Source organism: Diabrotica undecimpunctata, chromosome 8 (assembly GCF_040954645.1).
Source record: "Diabrotica undecimpunctata isolate CICGRU chromosome 8, icDiaUnde3, whole genome shotgun sequence".
Taxonomy (NCBI): domain Eukaryota; kingdom Metazoa; phylum Arthropoda; class Insecta; order Coleoptera; family Chrysomelidae; genus Diabrotica; species Diabrotica undecimpunctata.
Genome location: NC_092810.1, coordinates 55,839,693 through 55,857,829, shown reverse-complemented (window position 1 = coordinate 55,857,829; position 18,137 = coordinate 55,839,693). Strand labels below are relative to the sequence as shown.

At 30.5% G+C, this 18,137-nt stretch overlaps 1 protein-coding gene across 1 annotated transcript in view; it reads right to left on the bottom strand.

Annotated features, from left to right (window-relative positions):
- Positions 1-13,054, bottom strand: part of LOC140447582 (uncharacterized) — a 369,617-nt gene extending 356,563 nt beyond the window's left edge. Inside the window, exon 1 of the mRNA XM_072540314.1 lies at positions 12,833-13,054. Within this exon, the coding sequence (XP_072396415.1) occupies positions 12,833-12,908 (76 nt within the window). The 5' untranslated portion in view covers positions 12,909-13,054. The remainder of the gene's footprint in view (positions 1-12,832) is intronic.
- Positions 13,055-18,137: the final 5,083 nt, after the last annotated feature.

The following is an 18,137-nucleotide window of genomic DNA, read 5'->3' as shown; positions in this document are numbered from 1 at the left end:
GCGGCATCAGATAAAATAAGCAATAAATTATCATTAGGCACAGCAGCGGAAGAAAAAAGTTTGCTAATGCTTCTTGTAGAAACCGCGATATTGTTAGAGCGTTGGTTTTTCGACTTGCTTACAGGAAATTAAATACGATTTTGGAAAGGTTTCATCGCTAAGTAAACCAATCAATAAGTGCACAATGTATCTTCCTGACGAGTCAGTGGTCTGGTCCACACATAATGTAAAAGTAATTATTACCTTTTTCGGCTTTTATGTTGTGGATAACTGAGAAGTATAACAAATTAACATTATTTCTCTTTAGAGTTCGTTCACTGGGAATGTTTTATTTGCAATATTTTTTTAAAAAAGAACTAAAGTTTTCATTAAATAATTTTGAAAGCGGTATATTAGAAGATACTAATGCACGACACAAGTCTTCGTTAAAAATTTCTTGTTCGGTTTGTTTTTTGGAACTTGACTGAAAGCACTTGGACACTGAAGGTTGATATTTTCACCGGATGTGGTTTTTACTTTTTTAGCTAAATGTTTCGAGGTTCTGACATGCTGATCTATTTGAAAGTTTTTTTCAAATGAAATCTAAAAAAGAATATGAATATTCTATAGCTGTACCCATTTTTAAAATCTAAGATTGTAAAAATAAACTAAAAATTAACCGTTTTTGCATAACAATTAAAATATTTAAATTAAATCAAATAAAAATCGTTGTAGTAATCTTGAAAATGTCAAGAAATGACTGTGCAAGAAGGAAGAACCCCCAAATATTTACAAGAGGCTCTTGGTCTTTTCTGTTTACATTTAAAGAAAAAATACTGTGAGCATAAATTAAAAGCACTTAATTAATTAAGTATAATGCATATATAATTTGTTTTTGTTTTTAGCAAAATTAAAGCAAACTATGCTATTGTTAGAAAAAAAAATGTTAGCGACCTTTCAGTAGACTATTGAATGATTTGAATTTTAAATAGGTATCCTATTTTTTTATCGCAAGGAATTTAAAAAATGCTTGAAAAAAGAAAAAATACATCGATTTATTGCGAACTAGCCTTGTGTCGGTACTTTTCTTAAACATAATCTCCAATTTTAAAATCTTTGTTTGTACCACTGTGTAAATTTTTTAAATAAAATAAAAAATAATACGTATGTACTTACGGTTCTGCCATAACACGAGCAATAAACTTTATCCATACCCATAGATAGGTCTTTGTAAGGTTTTATGCAAGTTGAAACATTGCTTATTTTCGGGATTTTCAAAGCACAATAATTATTAACAATTAGAAATACACGTTGTTTACGCCCCCAATTTTACAACAAAAGTGAAAACAAGTGAAACTGACCGTCAAAATAAAAATTTTTACCTAGAGACATAAACTGGCAAACACAAACCCTTAATTCCAGGACAAAACGTGCCAAAACTATAAGCCGCTGTCTTTTATTAGTTACTATACCAAGAATTTGAATACCAAGTGATTATAAAAGAAAATTAAATATTGGCATTTTCATGCTGTCTGTAAGTTTGAGTATAAAAATATAAAGTTAACACCAAATTTTCAAATTATATGCACTTTAAACTCACTTTTATAAAAATATGCAAAATTTGACATTTTTGCATTTTTTATGCATTATATGCAAAATATGCAATTTGCATATTTCCCTAAGTCTATTAGTATGGTCTCTACTGTTCGTTTTTAATAACGCATGTCCCTAACGTTTTCGGAAGAAATAAATATGTATTTTTTAATATTGTAAATTAAGTTTATTTTATTATCTAAATACAGGAAATAAAGTATACATTAAGGTTTATAGTGCATTTTTATAGAACAGAAAGAGGTCCGTGATCTTCGATGGCACGTAAATTTGGTCTTGAATGTACCATAGGCCGCGAACACGCCCAAGAAACGGCTGCGAAACACCAGCTTCTGCGATGGCACACCATACCAAAATTTTAACGGCAAATTTCACTTTTCCCTTAAACCTAACTTCATCCGGTGTATCTTGTACATTGCGTGTATAAAATCCGTCATTGCCCTTCATTTCGAAATTGAATAAAGTAAAATACTTTTCATCATCATTACCGCGAAAATAAATACGTCTCAATGCATGGCAACATCTAGGAATTTTTTCTAACTGGGTTGGTGTGTTTTCTAACAATATATTCTTGGTCAACATTTCGCAAAGACTTTCCTAATTGGTTTTCCATACTCTGAATTAATCTCTGTTCTTGAGCAGGAGTTAAAACTCTTGGTCTTCTACTTTTGTCTGGTAAATCGTTGACATAGAAATATTTTGAGCACGAACATTTTTTACAATATTGTTTTTTGGTACATGTCCAACTACACGATAAATTCTTTGACGAAAATGTTTGTACGACCTCTTAACAAACCGTATTTGTCAAAACTGACATTATTTATATCGTTTAAATTGTTTACTTACTTTGTTTTTAATGGCAACTTGATCCAATGCCTCCTACCAATAATACTTTTAAATCTAAAATTTTCTGAAAACGTTATGGACATACGTTATATATAAGATATTAGTCGAGTTCGTTCTTTTTAGGGGCAACAGGTTTTCTAGCTTTCGGTGAGCTTGCTGCAGTCTTTGCCTTGATCTTTTGTTTTTCTTACGCCTGCCTTTATTTGATTTCATCTCTTTGGTTGGTGTTTTTACTTTGTCCTCTACGGAATTTAAAAATTTCTGCAGACGAAAATGAGAGGTAGGGACTTCTTTTAGCCTCTGTTACTTTGTTTAAAGATTTTATTTTGCCGTCAGTGGCCACACGATTATTAACAGTGGTATCAGTAAGTTAGTTCCTTTTTTATGTCCCTTTTTTATTCTGGACTAGAATTTGCAGATCCACAGGACTCCGACGAGTTAGTCATTAATCGTTTGTACTAACGATTTAGTAGCAACGGCAACTTTTAAATATTTTTAATGCATACGTTTTTGCATCGACTTGAAATTAGCCGCAATATATTTCACGATGGCATGAAGTGGAGAACCACCCCTTTTCTTAAGACTGTTTATAAGAATATTGACAATTTCAAACGTTGGCCGATGTGGACAATCGATAAAATTTGGCGAACATTGAGATTAGGGTTTCTGTCATGACTGAGCATTAAAATCGTCAATATAATTTTGAAAGATTATGTATTTGTGTAACAACAATGAGAATGAGTACAAATTACGAAGCTGTACATTATTTCTTATTTAACAAATGAGAAGTATATATTATATATATTTACTTTCAGTAATAAAAATTTTCGACACCCGATTTGTTGACCAAAATAAGCTGCTTTTTGATCGATAAACTTTTGAAAAGGGTAATACGATTGTCTTTTTTAATTTAAGATTTATATTTACGTATTTTAAATTAAATGACTCCCCCTTAGCATTACCGAGTTTATTTCGACCTATTTCTTAAACGTGTTCATTATAAAGATTCTTAGAAAAAATGATAAATAATCGCCTCAACTGGTACTTAAAGCGGCACAAATGATTAAATTCATTTCAGTCAGTATTTAGACAAAATAGATGTACTATGAACAACCTGATTACACTACAGTCTGAAATTGCGTACGCCATGGAAAATAAGAATGAGGTAATAGCCGTTGCTTTAGACATAGAAAGTGCTTTCGATAATACTTCAAAACCAGTAATTCTTGTAAAACTAAATGACCTTAAATTAGAAGGTAAGGATAAAACGTTTCAAGTGTCCATAAGTGGCAAAATGTCTGCACCACAAGCTGTAGAGTATGGGCTACCACAACCTTCTATTCTTAGCACCACACTATTCTTGATATGTATTAATGACATATGCTCTATGATAAAAGCACCAGTCCAGCACTCTATTTACGCTGATGCTCTCTTGCTATTTTGTCAAGGTAGGAGAACAACTAACACATGTGCCTTATTTTAAAACACCCTAAAGAGTATCAATAATTGATCAGCAAGAGTAGAATTCAAATTTTCACCATTTAAATCAGCAGTCTTCCCAACCAAATTTACAGCTACATGGAACTTCTCTTCATGTAGTAGATAATCAAAAAATCTTAGGTATAAAGTTTAACAAAATACCGTTCTGGAGAAATCATATACAAGAAACTAAGGCTAATTGTTTGAAAATAATTAACATAATTAAATCCCTTGCTTACTATCACTGGGGCGCTGAAGAGGAACTATTACTTAGAATTTACCGACCTGTTATCAGATCCAAACTCGATTATGGAAGCATATTCTACATGTCCGCTTGCAACTCTCCTAAATTATCTTAATGTCATTAAAAACACATCTCTTCAAATTTTTCTTGGTGTCTTTAGATTCAACCTATCTGAAAGTCTTCATATCGAACCCTGCAAACCTCCCTGAACATTAGGAGACAAAGACTCGTTTTGAATTACTTTGCCAAGTAACTCCTCAAATCCAGGTGCCAAGCTTGTGACCAGACACACACAATTGGGGCCCATAGAAAAACCCAGGTCGGTATGTCCAATGACAATATAGATTTCTCAAACATGACCCCTATTTATATTTCTCATACCCCGCCTTGAATCATAAAGCTGCCTACTTTTAACACTAGTCTATGTATCTATGACAGAAAGGAAACTCCCACCCTTCTACTTAGACAAGAATTCAATAAAATGATAGATATAGAGAAGTTTGACACAATATTCTACACTGACGCCAGTAAGGATGAAGATGGAACAAGCTGCACAGTTACTACAATAGACCAAACAATAGCATAATTTTGTCTTCCTACAATCTGTAGTATACGTACAGCGAAAATGTATGAAATACATAAAGCTCTGGAAGTCACACCAAAAATCAGCAAATGCATAGCCATATGTACCGACTAACTGTCATCGATTCACTCACTAAGAACCTTAAGCTCACAACATCCAATGTCAATGAGATACATGGAAAATTAGTAAGATCAATGAAGTAAAAGCACATCCACATTACACCAAATACAACCAAAAATACGATCACCATACATCCCTATAGAAAAAAGAAAAGACAAAGCAGTAATCAAAAGAATAGGAATAGGGCACACTCGACTCACTTATGGTTACCCCATAAGTTCCGGAAATCCACCAGTTTGTAAATGCTGTAACAACACACGCCTTTCCATCCAGCATATCCTACTTGAATGCAGTACTTTCAGTCCCATCCGACGACAGCACAATATTAGTGGTACCCTTAGTGATATACTTAATTCGCCTGATTTAATGAACTCTCTAATTAATTTTTTGAGAGACTGTAACTTATGAAATTTGATATAACATATTTAAAAATTTTGTATATACAGTATATTTTATATATTAACAGTACCTAAACTTATAAAATTTTAACTAATATTGTAAACATTGTTTTTAGTTCCCTTGTCAATGACCAATAGTTATCTAGACACGTAAATTAAATTAAAAAGCTATTTTTTCATTTTTTTATTATTATTGAATTTGGTTTTGAAGAATATCTTAGTTTATTAGATTTGTTAATATTGCAATATTTCATTTGTTTAAGATCCATATAAGTGCTTTTTACAATCGCTATTTTTGTACTCCTCAAATCTTCTTCTCGTTTCTTTATTGTTTCATTTTGTCTATTAGGACAAAATTTTTAATTTACAAATAGTTTATAATTTAAATATTATGTTTATATGGGATGAAGCCATAATTTATTGCAATGAAAATTAAATTTTTAACTAAAATTTGACGTTTCGATTTTCACTCGTCGTTTTCAAAAAAGATTTTCTTAAACATACTGGGAAAATGTATAACGAACAAGTTGTTGTTGTTGGTAGGTTATGTTTTTCAAAATTAATGGTTGACTTACTTAGCTTGCAACAACATGCTTATGGTTGAAATCGAAACGTCAAACATTAGTTAGTTTAAAATTTAATTTTCATTACAATTAATTATGTTTTAATCTTAAATAAATATACGTTTTTGAAGAATACTTTGTTAAATTTTTTGAAACTTCGAGTTTGAGAAAGATTTTTGTCGTGGAGTCAAAAGTTTAAGTTTAAAGATGTCAACAGTAGTTGCCGATATTTTGTCTTTATCCAAGTTGTTCCAGATATTAAATATTCTGTTTAGCAAGAAGTTTACCCTTGACCTTGCAGGTAATCGGTTTCCTCTTTAATTTGTAACGACGGCCTCTTAATCTTTCTTTTTGATTTAAAGTGAATATGGTGTTTAGGTTCCCAAAATTGTATTTTAAAATACGAAAGGACATAATTAAGTCACCTTGAAGACGTCGCTGCTCGAAGAATTAGATCTTATACGATATACAGTCTTTTGGGTTTACACTGAACATTTTCAAGTAGGTTTTACCGCGACTGAGATCTGTACTCCACAGTGGCTTGAAAAACTCAAGAATGGGTCTGACGTATATTAAGTAAAGTTTACAGCAGAGATTAGGGATATACGTGTTACATTTACAGATCAAAAACAGTTTGCACGTTTATTCACCAACACTATGTGATCAGACCAATTTAAGTCACTATTAATTATCACTCCGAGATCGTTGTGCTAGGTTACCGAGTTTAAGAGATGTCCTTTAATAAAGTACGATAGTAATGGGTTATTTTTGCCGATATGTAGAATAACGCATTTTTGAACGTTAAACAGAAGTAACCATCCTGGCTACCATTCGAATATTGCCTTAAGATCGTGTTAAAGAACATGTTGGTTAAAAGTTAGGTTCACATATAATTTCGTATCATCAGCTTAAATGAAAACTTTACTGGATACAATGAGCGGAAGATCACTAGTATAGATACAAAAAGTAGCGGTCCAAGTATTAATATTTGTGGTTACCACTCGTGACTGGCATATCTAGTGTGTAGTCTTCCCCAAAACGAACCCTGAAGTATCTGTCGGATAGAGAAACTTGAACCCAAATGACTAACTTTCCGCAGATAACATAGTGATCCAATTTAGCTAGTAATCGACGTTTTGGAACACGGTCGAGAGCTTTGAAGAAGTCTAAGTAGACTACATCAACAGGATGCCGATATTACATAATGAAGTAAGTTTGTGATCGTTAAACTACCTTTGATACATCCATGCTAAAACAAAGACATTCTCTTGAAACAGAAACTCATACATAGCTTTCGAAATAATGGATTCCATGACCTTGCCGACAATTGCAACCAGGCTGATTGGACGATAATAATTGCAATTAAGTTTATTTTCTTTCTTGAACATAGGAGTAACCGACACCAATTTCCAGGACGAGAGGAGAGAACCTTGATTTAAAGGAGAATTAATTATGAGAGATATAGTAATGACTACAGATTCTGCACATTGTTTAAGGAACAAGGAGGTTAGTCCATCTAATCCAGGTCATAAATTATTGTGTAGTTTCCAAGAGTAATGTGTAATTGTATCCTGTGTGAAAGAGATATTACCCAGAGTTTTAAGGAAACGTGGGCACATTATTTGAGGAATGGTATCATTATGTTCATCTGTAAAAACCTGAGAAAAACTAAGGGTAAACATTTCTAAGATTCGTTATTCGAAGAACATAAAGACCCGTCAGATTTTTTAAGTAATGGTATGGAGATAAAGATCTGCGAATGTACCTTTAAACTTTTTTCTATTACCACTTGCAATGATAGATTCTTCAAATTCTGTTCTTAACTTTAGCAACGATTGTTTGACTTGGTTAGAAAAATCACGGTGAGCGAGAAAATCATGAAGGAAATTAGTAAGTTTATATGTTCACCAAAGCTTCTGCTTATGTTGAATTCATTGGGAGCTGAGAGGTTAATCCAAGGTTCTAGTCGATTTCTGTATAGCTGCCGTTCGGTTGTATGATCAGAAATTGTTGTAATAGCAGTATGAAGAAAACAATTCCAAATTGACGATAAATCAGAGTGATTAAGAATAATAAATTGCAAGTTTAACTGGAATAAAACTGAATTGACATTAAAGAAATCAGTAGTGGCATACGTTACGACATTATTTTTGTAAACGGTGGTAAACTAAATTGAATGTGAGCAGTAATAAGCGAGTGGTCAGAAAGACCTACAGGAGAGGACACTTCAACTATAGAAATTAATTAATGGTCATTTGTGAAAAATAAGTCTAAAAATGAAAGATTATTTTTGGCTCTAAACCGTGTAGATTCAGTTATCAGTTGTATTTAATGTGAGTTCATGATAAAGTTTTTAAATAAATTTTGGGAATTGATAGTATTAGTTTTGGAAATATGATAATTACTCAGTGTGTCAATAAGCATATTGTTCTGAGTAAGTACTATATCCGAAGGCTGGTATATGCAAACTATATTAAATATAAAAGAGTTATTGCTAATAAATAAGTAGATAATTTCTATACCAAGTACGGCTATTGTTTTATTGCTAATGAAAAAAGTATTAGTAATTTTATTTGCTAAATAGATACATACTCCTGCCCCTCGACAAATGCCTCTGTTTTTACAAAATATAGTAAAATTATCAATGTTTACAATAACATCGGTGATAGAAGAATTAAGCCACGTTTCTCTTACGGGAATAATATGAGGTTTTAAAAGTTAAACCGTACTTATAAATTCATTAAATTTTGACACAATAGATTTTAGATTCGTATACATAAGAAGCCAATCCGTAAATTTTGGTGCAAAAGAATTATAAACGAAATTTCATCATTATCTTTGGACAGCTATTCACATATTTGATCTTAATGTAATTTTCTCCATTATTTTTACCAGTTTCAAGCTCAGTACGAAGTTCTTTTAACCGAAGTTGCTGCATAGATATCTTTTCATCAATAACAAATTGATTTAAGTCCAAACTCATTTCAGTTTGTTTTTTTTATGCAACTTGGATAAAAGGCCACGAAAATACCGGTAAACGCTTTGTTGTTTTATATGCTGGAGTGAGTTTGTTGAAGATACTGGACTGTTTTTTTTTTCACCAAATTGAGGAGTGCAGACTATCGTGATTCGATGTATGACAGTAGTTGAAAAACTGATTTTCTTTTTTTAAAACAGATATAATTAAATTATAACCTATTACCAATTTTAAATCTAAACTTTTATCCAAAGTATGTATACGTAATTTGTTTTTCCGTTTTTTTATATTTTTCTAATTATTGGTGTTACAGCTAGCTTACAATCTCATTTTAATATACCGGTGAAAGAAAGAAATTTGATTTAAGTTTAACAAACCAAAAAGAGTGCATTTTATTTAATAAAAAGGCCGTATGTTTCACGTTAAGAGTTCCACCTCAGAAATAGTTCGTAAAATAGAAATTTCCGTTTTTTAGGTTAAAAATATAAACGCTAAATATAATTTATATCAAATAAAATTAAGGTTTATTCGCATTAAATAGAGTAGGTAACTATGAGCGTAGGTTATTGCGTAATACACGCACAAAAATGGTATTTTATATAACGAGTTGCTGCTATATGGCGAAAAAGTACAGTTAGTTAAATTTATGTAGAACCAGTTATAATGCCGGCAAAAAGTTTAAAAAGTAATTATTTATTTGCAAAATTTTAACCTCCGCACCCAAAAATTTAAAAGATCTGTTTCTGTTCTTGACGTATTATTATAAAACATAACTGTTTCTTACCAACGGACTAATAAACATATCAAACAATTATACAGTTACGATTTAAACACCTTATTAAATGAACTCATTAATTCTCAATAGATTTGACACTTATAAGGTAGAGAATTTATTATTATCTAATGGATTAAAAATATAATCGGCTTGATTAATGGATGGCATTTATTTAGTTTGATTATTTTTGTATCACCTACTTACTATTGGATGTTGTTTAATGTTTAAAGATAAAAATTAGCGGTCGAACAGATTTCATGAGCATTATATTTGCGTTAATTCCTACAAGATGTTCACGCAGTCTTGTCTAGAGGTTTAAATATTAGGTAATATTAGTATCAGTAACTTTCAGAGACACAATTCCTTTAAATGTTGCACCGCAGGTGTTTCAGGCCTTACTTTCATTTTAATATACATATCGTCGGCTTACTGCCAAAACAAGTTAACTCCATTTTTAAACTTTTAAGTAATCTAAATTTTAAACTTTAATAGGCAAATTACCAGCACCGCTAAAAAATATATTCATAGCTCATGGTCAATTTAAGTTCATAAACAACTCACTAATAGCCAAAGAAAACCCCACTAAAATAGAACACCTTATTTTAGGAACTATTAATATCATTTCAGAATCATATATATATATATATATATATATATATATATATATATATATATATATATATATATATATATATATATATATATATATATATATATATTCCAATTTCCCTTGAATGGATTATACAAATAATAATAATAGAAATAATTGTCGAAAGTCTCAAAAAACTAGTTAACCTACTAATTAAGACACTAAGTGAAATTGAAATGCCAAGAATAATTCATAATCAACAGTATTATACATTACTTGAGAAGTAAATCAAAGATAGTCAACATCCGCAATCTCTTGATTTACTATTAGAAATATTATTCTGAAGCTATTTTCTTATAGCATATTATTATTATTTACTATCTTTAATGGGAATTATCTACAATTTAAATAAATTATCTTGATAATTTAAACAATTTAGGAGGCTAATATTAAAAAAGAAACAGGCTTTAAAGCCTTTATTCAAGAAGGAATAAGAAGAAGAATCTACAGTTTCAGCTATAATTACCATTTTCATTGGGACTAAGCCACAATAAAAGTTTAAAATAAGTTTATTTTTGAGGTTTAGATTTCCACTTCTGAAATCGTTCTCAAAATACAAACATTATTAAATTAAACTAATTTTGTTTTTAATTCCTTGAGAAAAATTCTTCTAATCGTTTAATTTTATGTTTCTCATGTTTCTCCTATGAACGAATTTTCGTTAAAACACATAATTTTGGCTTTATAGTATAAGGATTTATTGATTCCCTTTTTAATACTGATGTGATTTGATTAGTAATATATTTTGATGTGTGTTGGTTTTGTATAGACTTGAGTCTTATAGCCAGTATCGTTCTTAGAGATTAAAACATCCAGGAAAAGTATTTAGTGTGTTATAATATTCCTTTTCCATGGTAAATGATCTTGTCTGTTCTTTATCGTTTATATTATTCAGGAATGAGTCCAACAACTCTGATCCATGACTCCATATTGAAAATACATCATCTACATATCTCCACCATATTGTGGGTTTTAAATTTGTTTAGAAATAATATTTGTTTCAAAATCTTCCATAAATATACCGACTAATAATGGAGATAAATCTAGAGTCCATTGCTAGACCAAAATTTTGTTTATAGAATTCATTATTTAATTGAAAATAGGTATTATCAGTACATAATGTCAACAACTTTATTATAGCTAATATATTTAATCTTGTTCTAGTTGCCAATGTATCATCATTCTCTAATTTTTTTTGACTATATTTAAAGTCTTTCTAATGTCACATGTGTAAATAAAGTCTTTATGTCCAAACTTACTAAAATATTATGTGAATTAAATTCAATATTACAGAATTCATGGTACTACAAATAGGTCTAAGTAGTGATTTCGTTTTATGAACTTTCAGTACTCTATAAAAATGAGATGTCTTACTGGTGTAATTAATCTTTGATACTTTTTTAAATAATCTTCAAACTTCAATAAAGCTCTATCTATTCTGTTTTCCAAAAGTTACGTTGGATCCTTTGTTAATTTTATAAAAGGTCTGTTTATTATTATATCTTTAAAGTTCTTACAGCCTTTAGTTCCTCTTTTCTTGTGTATTGTTTAATTTTATTTGACTTTTTTAATTCAATTTCACCTAATACTGTATATTCTGCTTTTTGGTGGGTTGGTAAGTATTGAGGTATTTTCTTCACTGAGTTTTGTTCTAAAATATTAAATTTATTTACATGTATATTTTATATAATAATGAATTATTATATAATATATGTAAACCAAAAATAATTTGATTAAAATCAGAACTTGATATCACACTGAAAAGGAAATCATCAATACCTACAATGTCAATAAAATTACTTACAATAAAGTCGTCCCACGAACGGAACTCAGCAATATTGGCAATATCATTTTAAAGTCTCCTACTTTAAAATGTATGACATATGTCTGAATTGTTTAATTTGTTTGAACATGAACAATGAACAAAATTTGTTTAATTAATTATTTTTTAGTATTTTGAGAACTATTTTCGAAGTGGTAACTGAAACGTCAATAAACTTATTTTAAACTTAAATTGTGGCTTTTTTCGAATAAAAATAGTAATTGCTTTAAGATAAGAGAACAAAATAGCTTCAAAACAAAACTACAAGCAAAGAAGGGAAGAGAAAAATAAATGATCTCAAAATAATTTTATTAAACAGTAATGTGACTCCCACACATCTTTATTGAAAACATATAATCATTCGATCCTTAAATAGATATGTTAATCAGATGATAAAAGAACAATTAATGGTAATAATATTAAATCAAACATTCATATAATTAAAATATCGCAAAGGAACAGATAATACTATATTCAGATTTTGTTTTAATTTCTAGATAAACTATAATATTTTATATTATAACGGGTAAATAGATATTTCCTTAATAAAAGTTTTACAATAATTTTAATAACAACAAAAAAATAAATAGGTCGTAAGTTACAAATATTTTAATAAAATGCGTTAAAATTACGGTACCATGTACATAACATTCCAAAGACGGAAATATTTGAGTGTATCAACTTAATGACCTATTTACCACGTGCGACATGTCTTCTCGAACATACTTTAAAACACACCGTTATATATCTTTCTCCTCTTGTAAACCCATTTTCGGGTAATCTTACCTTGTACTAAAGATATTCCAATAAATAATAACCACATTATTTCCCTAATGTCCGAAATTCCTTTTAAAGTACCCATCGCGCACTTAAGAGTCGTTAAAACTAAACATCAACGAGTAGAATTCTTCGCACCTGTCGTTTGTATCAGGTTCCGTAGTACCGTCAGCACTGACCGTGGAAGAACGGTTGAAGACTGTCGCAAAACCAGGCCGGTCGATTTCTTTGCACCAGAAGACACCCATGATGGAACCCAGTGGCGCATAATGGATGGAAGAAAGTGGGGCCCGCTGAAGAAGCTCCGCTATGTATGTGATTGATATTCAATTCTTCAAAAATTACTCATCGTACCGCTCGATTATGGATCGGTATACTTTTGTTTTTGGGTGCAAGGCTGTGTTCGGAAACAATGGAATACTTGTATTGTTCCATTTGATTGCTAATTGTTAATATTATGCTACTAAAAGTAGAATATCCAAAAAAGTGTAATTGAAATGAGTCCATATAAGATACATTATCAAATTCAAATATGACGACCAATAACAATCAAAAATAAGTGTTGACAAGTTCTTTTTTTTTTAATAATAGCTGAACTCAATGTTTAACTAATTATATAAAGCCTATTTGCATTTTTTTTGCTTGGACAGTTGTCATTTAGATAACAAGAGCAACTTTATTAAAGAATTTAAATATGTCTATTTGTGAAATATGATCATAATAATATTATATATTATGTTTATATGTGGTTAAGCCAGAATTGATTGCAATGATAATTTTTCGACTCTTCTAACAACCATTCAAATTTCGTCATTTTGTGTCATGTGGATTTCACCCAATCATGTCAACATTAGACTGATAATTGCATTCAGTGCAATTTTCAATCCCTATGACAACACGATCGAGTTTGACAACTTCATCCAAATAAATTTCAAAATGTCACGTTTCGGCAATGAGAATGTTCAAAGTATAAATGCGCTAATCAAAGAAAAAATTCCCAGAAATACAACCTACAGTCACAAATATATTTGGGGAATATTCATGGAATTTTCATACTTGAATCTCGATCAAGAACACCACAACAAGATTATAAATATTATGCGTGGTAATAGATCTTCTATAGTAGAGAACAGCAACGAATCTAATGTTAACTTAAATTTTAATAATTATACTTTCACTAACTGTACTTTTAATAAATAAATGTTTCGTTATGTTGAGTTATGATTTTTTTTTTCGAAAAATTATCCGCCGAATATCCCTCGGACATTGATGAATGCCTCATAATTTCATGACAAATTTCTCAAGCTCGTTCCTTGGTAACAGCACTCAGCCTTCGGCTTCGTGCTGTTACCAAGGAACGAGCTTTCGATTGTCATGAAATTATTTCGTCTGTTATCAATGTCCTAGGAATATTACTACTGAAAATTACATTTTTAAATTAACGTTTGACGTTGTCAAAAAAGATTATTTGCATGAAAAGGGCATGAAAAATTACTAACAAAATATAGACATTAATTTTTTTTTTTAACATCCAATGTTTATTGCAATCTGTCTCATTATAAACAATAAGCAATATGAATGATTTATGTACAATAACATAGTGGGAAGCTGCCCAATGGCGAGCACCCAGGTAAAATATAATATAAATATAATCTATGATAATCAATTAGTTTAAACTTTCACTTAACAAACAGAGTTTAATACAGGTAAACATCACTGACACACATATAAGAATTACAAGGCTAGAAATACAAATTAAGGAAATATTTAGAAAACACTTTTCACCGCATCAAGACACTATGCTCTATTTTTCCTGATTTACTAGAGGTCCAAAGGGTCTGGTCGTTTTAATCTTCTTACGTGTGAAATGTTGAGCAGATCCGTGGCCAGCGGATTTGGATGGCAGAATAGTCTGTTCTTGTATACAGAGTTTACAGCAGATATTGCTTCGCAAACTGTTGGTAGCTGTAAATCGTAGTGTAATCTGTGGTTCGTGATATACCAAGGGGCATTACAGATCTGGCGCAGTACTTTCGATTGAAAACGTTGAAGTTTTTGTATCTTGGTATTACTTGCTGTACCCCAGATTTGTGCTGTTTATTGCCATACCGGTTTTAAAATACATTTATATATCAGAAGTTTGTTCTCCAGGCTAAGATTTGATTTTCGACTCATGTACCAATACATTTTCCTGTAGATTAAGCTGAGTTGAAGGCGTTTCTTCCAGATGTGGATGCCCCAATTTAGTTTGCTATCCAAATGGATTCCTAAGTATTTAACGACGGTATTAACTGGTAGTGGATTGTTGTTTATAGAAACTGGTGGCGCGACACCTTTTTTTAAAGTAAACGTTATTTGTGTTGATTTTAAACTGTTAACTTGGACTCGCCACAGCTTAAGCCAGCTCTTTGTGGAACTCCGGAACAAATTGGAAACAGGTTAGTGATTTCCCCACCTCTTTTTACTTGAAAGAATCGATCTGTCAGGTAGGATCTTAAAAGTGAACTTATGGGATGAGGAAATATAGATTTAATTTTGGAGATAAGACCTACATGCCAAACTTTGTCGAATGCTTGAGAGACATCTAGAAATGCAGCAGTACAGTAATTTTTTTCATCATCATCACCATCTTGGTGCTACAGCCCTTAGAGGGCCTCGACCTTCTCAAGCTTTCTACGCCATTCTATTCTGTCCCTCGCTTGCATTTTCCAGTTGCCGACTCCGATCTTCTCGGCATCTTGTGTTACCCCGTCCATCCACCTTAGCTTTGGTCTACCCCGTCTTCTCATTCCTACGGGTTGCGCTGTTAGAATCTTTTTTATCATGTCACAGTAATTTTTTTGTTCAAGCGAATTTCTGATAGTCTTTAAGTCTAGACATTAAATAAAAAGAAAAAAATTAAAAGAATATCTGTCACTAAAAGATTGGATTCTTAACGATTTTCAAAATTTAATAGAAGTCATCGATGTTATCTGATTAATAACAACATTGATTCATCTGTTTAAATTTCATATAAATACAATTATTATTTTTGAACATATTTAGTTTATATAATTATTAAATTTTATTATTAATATTTGGTCTAAACTTGACAGGTTTGTCGTAAGTAAACAACGTATGCTTCTATGCTTTGATAATACGTTAACAGGTGGCGTTAGGAGCTAACATACGAGTTAACTTAATCTGTTTAAAATATAAAAAATAAATAAATCATAAAATTACTTTAATTTATTTTGAGTATATTATTTAAATTTGAAAAATACAGAAAACTACAGAAAACGCGCTAGTCTACAGCACCGAATAATGTTCCACTTTTTTTAACTATAGACATTTCATTATTACAACGTAAACACAGAGCCCCGGTATTTTTTACCGGTCATTATAAAATGGAGTCAAATATAAAGTGAAATATAAAGTTAATAAAAAAAATGCATTATGTATTTTTTTGTAGTGTCTAGATATGGGAAAACTGGTGAAATGACTGATTTTAATAACAAAATACAAGATTTTTAAAGAATAATATATTAAAGGATAATTTGGTAACATTTTTGGCCTATTAAAACAAACAGCCAAATAAAACTTTAGATTTTTTTTAAACAAATAAACCTAATATAGAATCATAAAAGAAACATAAAATATCATTTACGAAAATCTATACATCTATGAGATAAAATCTGCAAGAGGAAAAATAAATTGTCAAAAAAAATTAAGTGACACATCCTTTGAAAACTCTTGCCGTGCATTGCAAACATATCGGAGTCTTGCACATTATGCCAATATGAGTGATTTTTCTTTCTTCAGTGATTCAGTATCATGGTCTGTTCGTAAATACCCTGCATCTGAGTCCACATCACTTGCGACAGAACCATTTTCCTGATACCATTTTTGCAAAATTTCCTCAAAATTTTTATCATCAAATTTAACCATCTTTGAAGGTCCAGGATGACTTTCAGAGTCCATTTCTTTACTCTTTTCCTAAAAACATAAAAAATATTATAAACAGTTCACATTTTACCGATATAAGACTAATTAAAAATACTTACTTAAAAACAGACCTCCGGTAAATTTTACCGGTTAAGATTTTTGATGTGCACTACGAAAGAAAATATTCACAATACACGCCGACAGCTTTCCTTTTTGGTTTTAATAATAATTAAATTTATTATCAAATGATATTTATTTACATTTTCATAATTTCATATAAATATAATTTCATATAACACAATTAGTAAAATATTTTAAAAATATGTGGTATTTATACACTCACAGCAGAAGAGTTTGTTTGTGTACCTAACAAGGAATGGCCATTAGGTATAAAAATGTCAAAACTTGCCATAATTTGTTATTTTGATTTTTGAAATGTTTCATTTTTGTTGTTTTAAAAATACAGAAACATAGTCTGAATCTTCGCTTTAGTTTACAGTGCTGTTTACTGTACCACTTTTTTTTAAATCTCTAATAGAATAAAAACTTCTAAGAATTGAAATAGCTACGAACAATAATGGCAAAAGAAAGAACAAATAAAAGAGACGTACACAAAAAAATACAACAAAGCAGGAAAGTAATACAAACAGAACACGTAATACTTTGGTCTACCAAAATAAGCTTAAAAACAAAAATGATAATCTACATGTTAATTGAAGATATTTTAACATAATGGATAGGACTATTGGTAAATGATGAAAAAAGAAAAGAGTCAAATTGACGCAATGTAGATGGATTATCTAAAAAGAAGCATGTAGTAGTTTAACGAGTTTTAAGACGAGAATAGGAATATAGAGAATTAAATTATGTCGGAGTAAAGGCTGAATTAGTACAAAAGATGAAGAAAGCCCTAGAAGAATAGGGTTTTAATACAGAAATGTATATAAGCATCAAAATTGATATGTATTTGAGGACAAGTGTGTTGTTGTTTTGCTAACATCTATTTGGAAATCTCTAAGGTCACTTCTGAGATTTTTTCTATTGACGATAAAATGTCTTCGTGAAAAAACAAATACTCTGCAGATCTTTCATCTTTTGAAGATAATATAGATTAAAAAGTGTCCTCTTTTCTGAAAAACTAGAAGATATTAAAAAGAAGATGCAGAAAACAGGGACATCAGATAAATGAATTTAATCCGCTGCAAGAGCTAATGGATGGTCCGAAAAACACAAGGCTGTAAACCAGATTATAGTTCTTCGAGGAAATGCATTGGATGTACTTCAGACCATAGCCGTAAAAGGGACAAATGATTTCGAACAACTTAAGAAAAGACTAAATATAGGATATGGTCACGAACACTTGGAATATGTCAATCAGTTACAGTTCAAA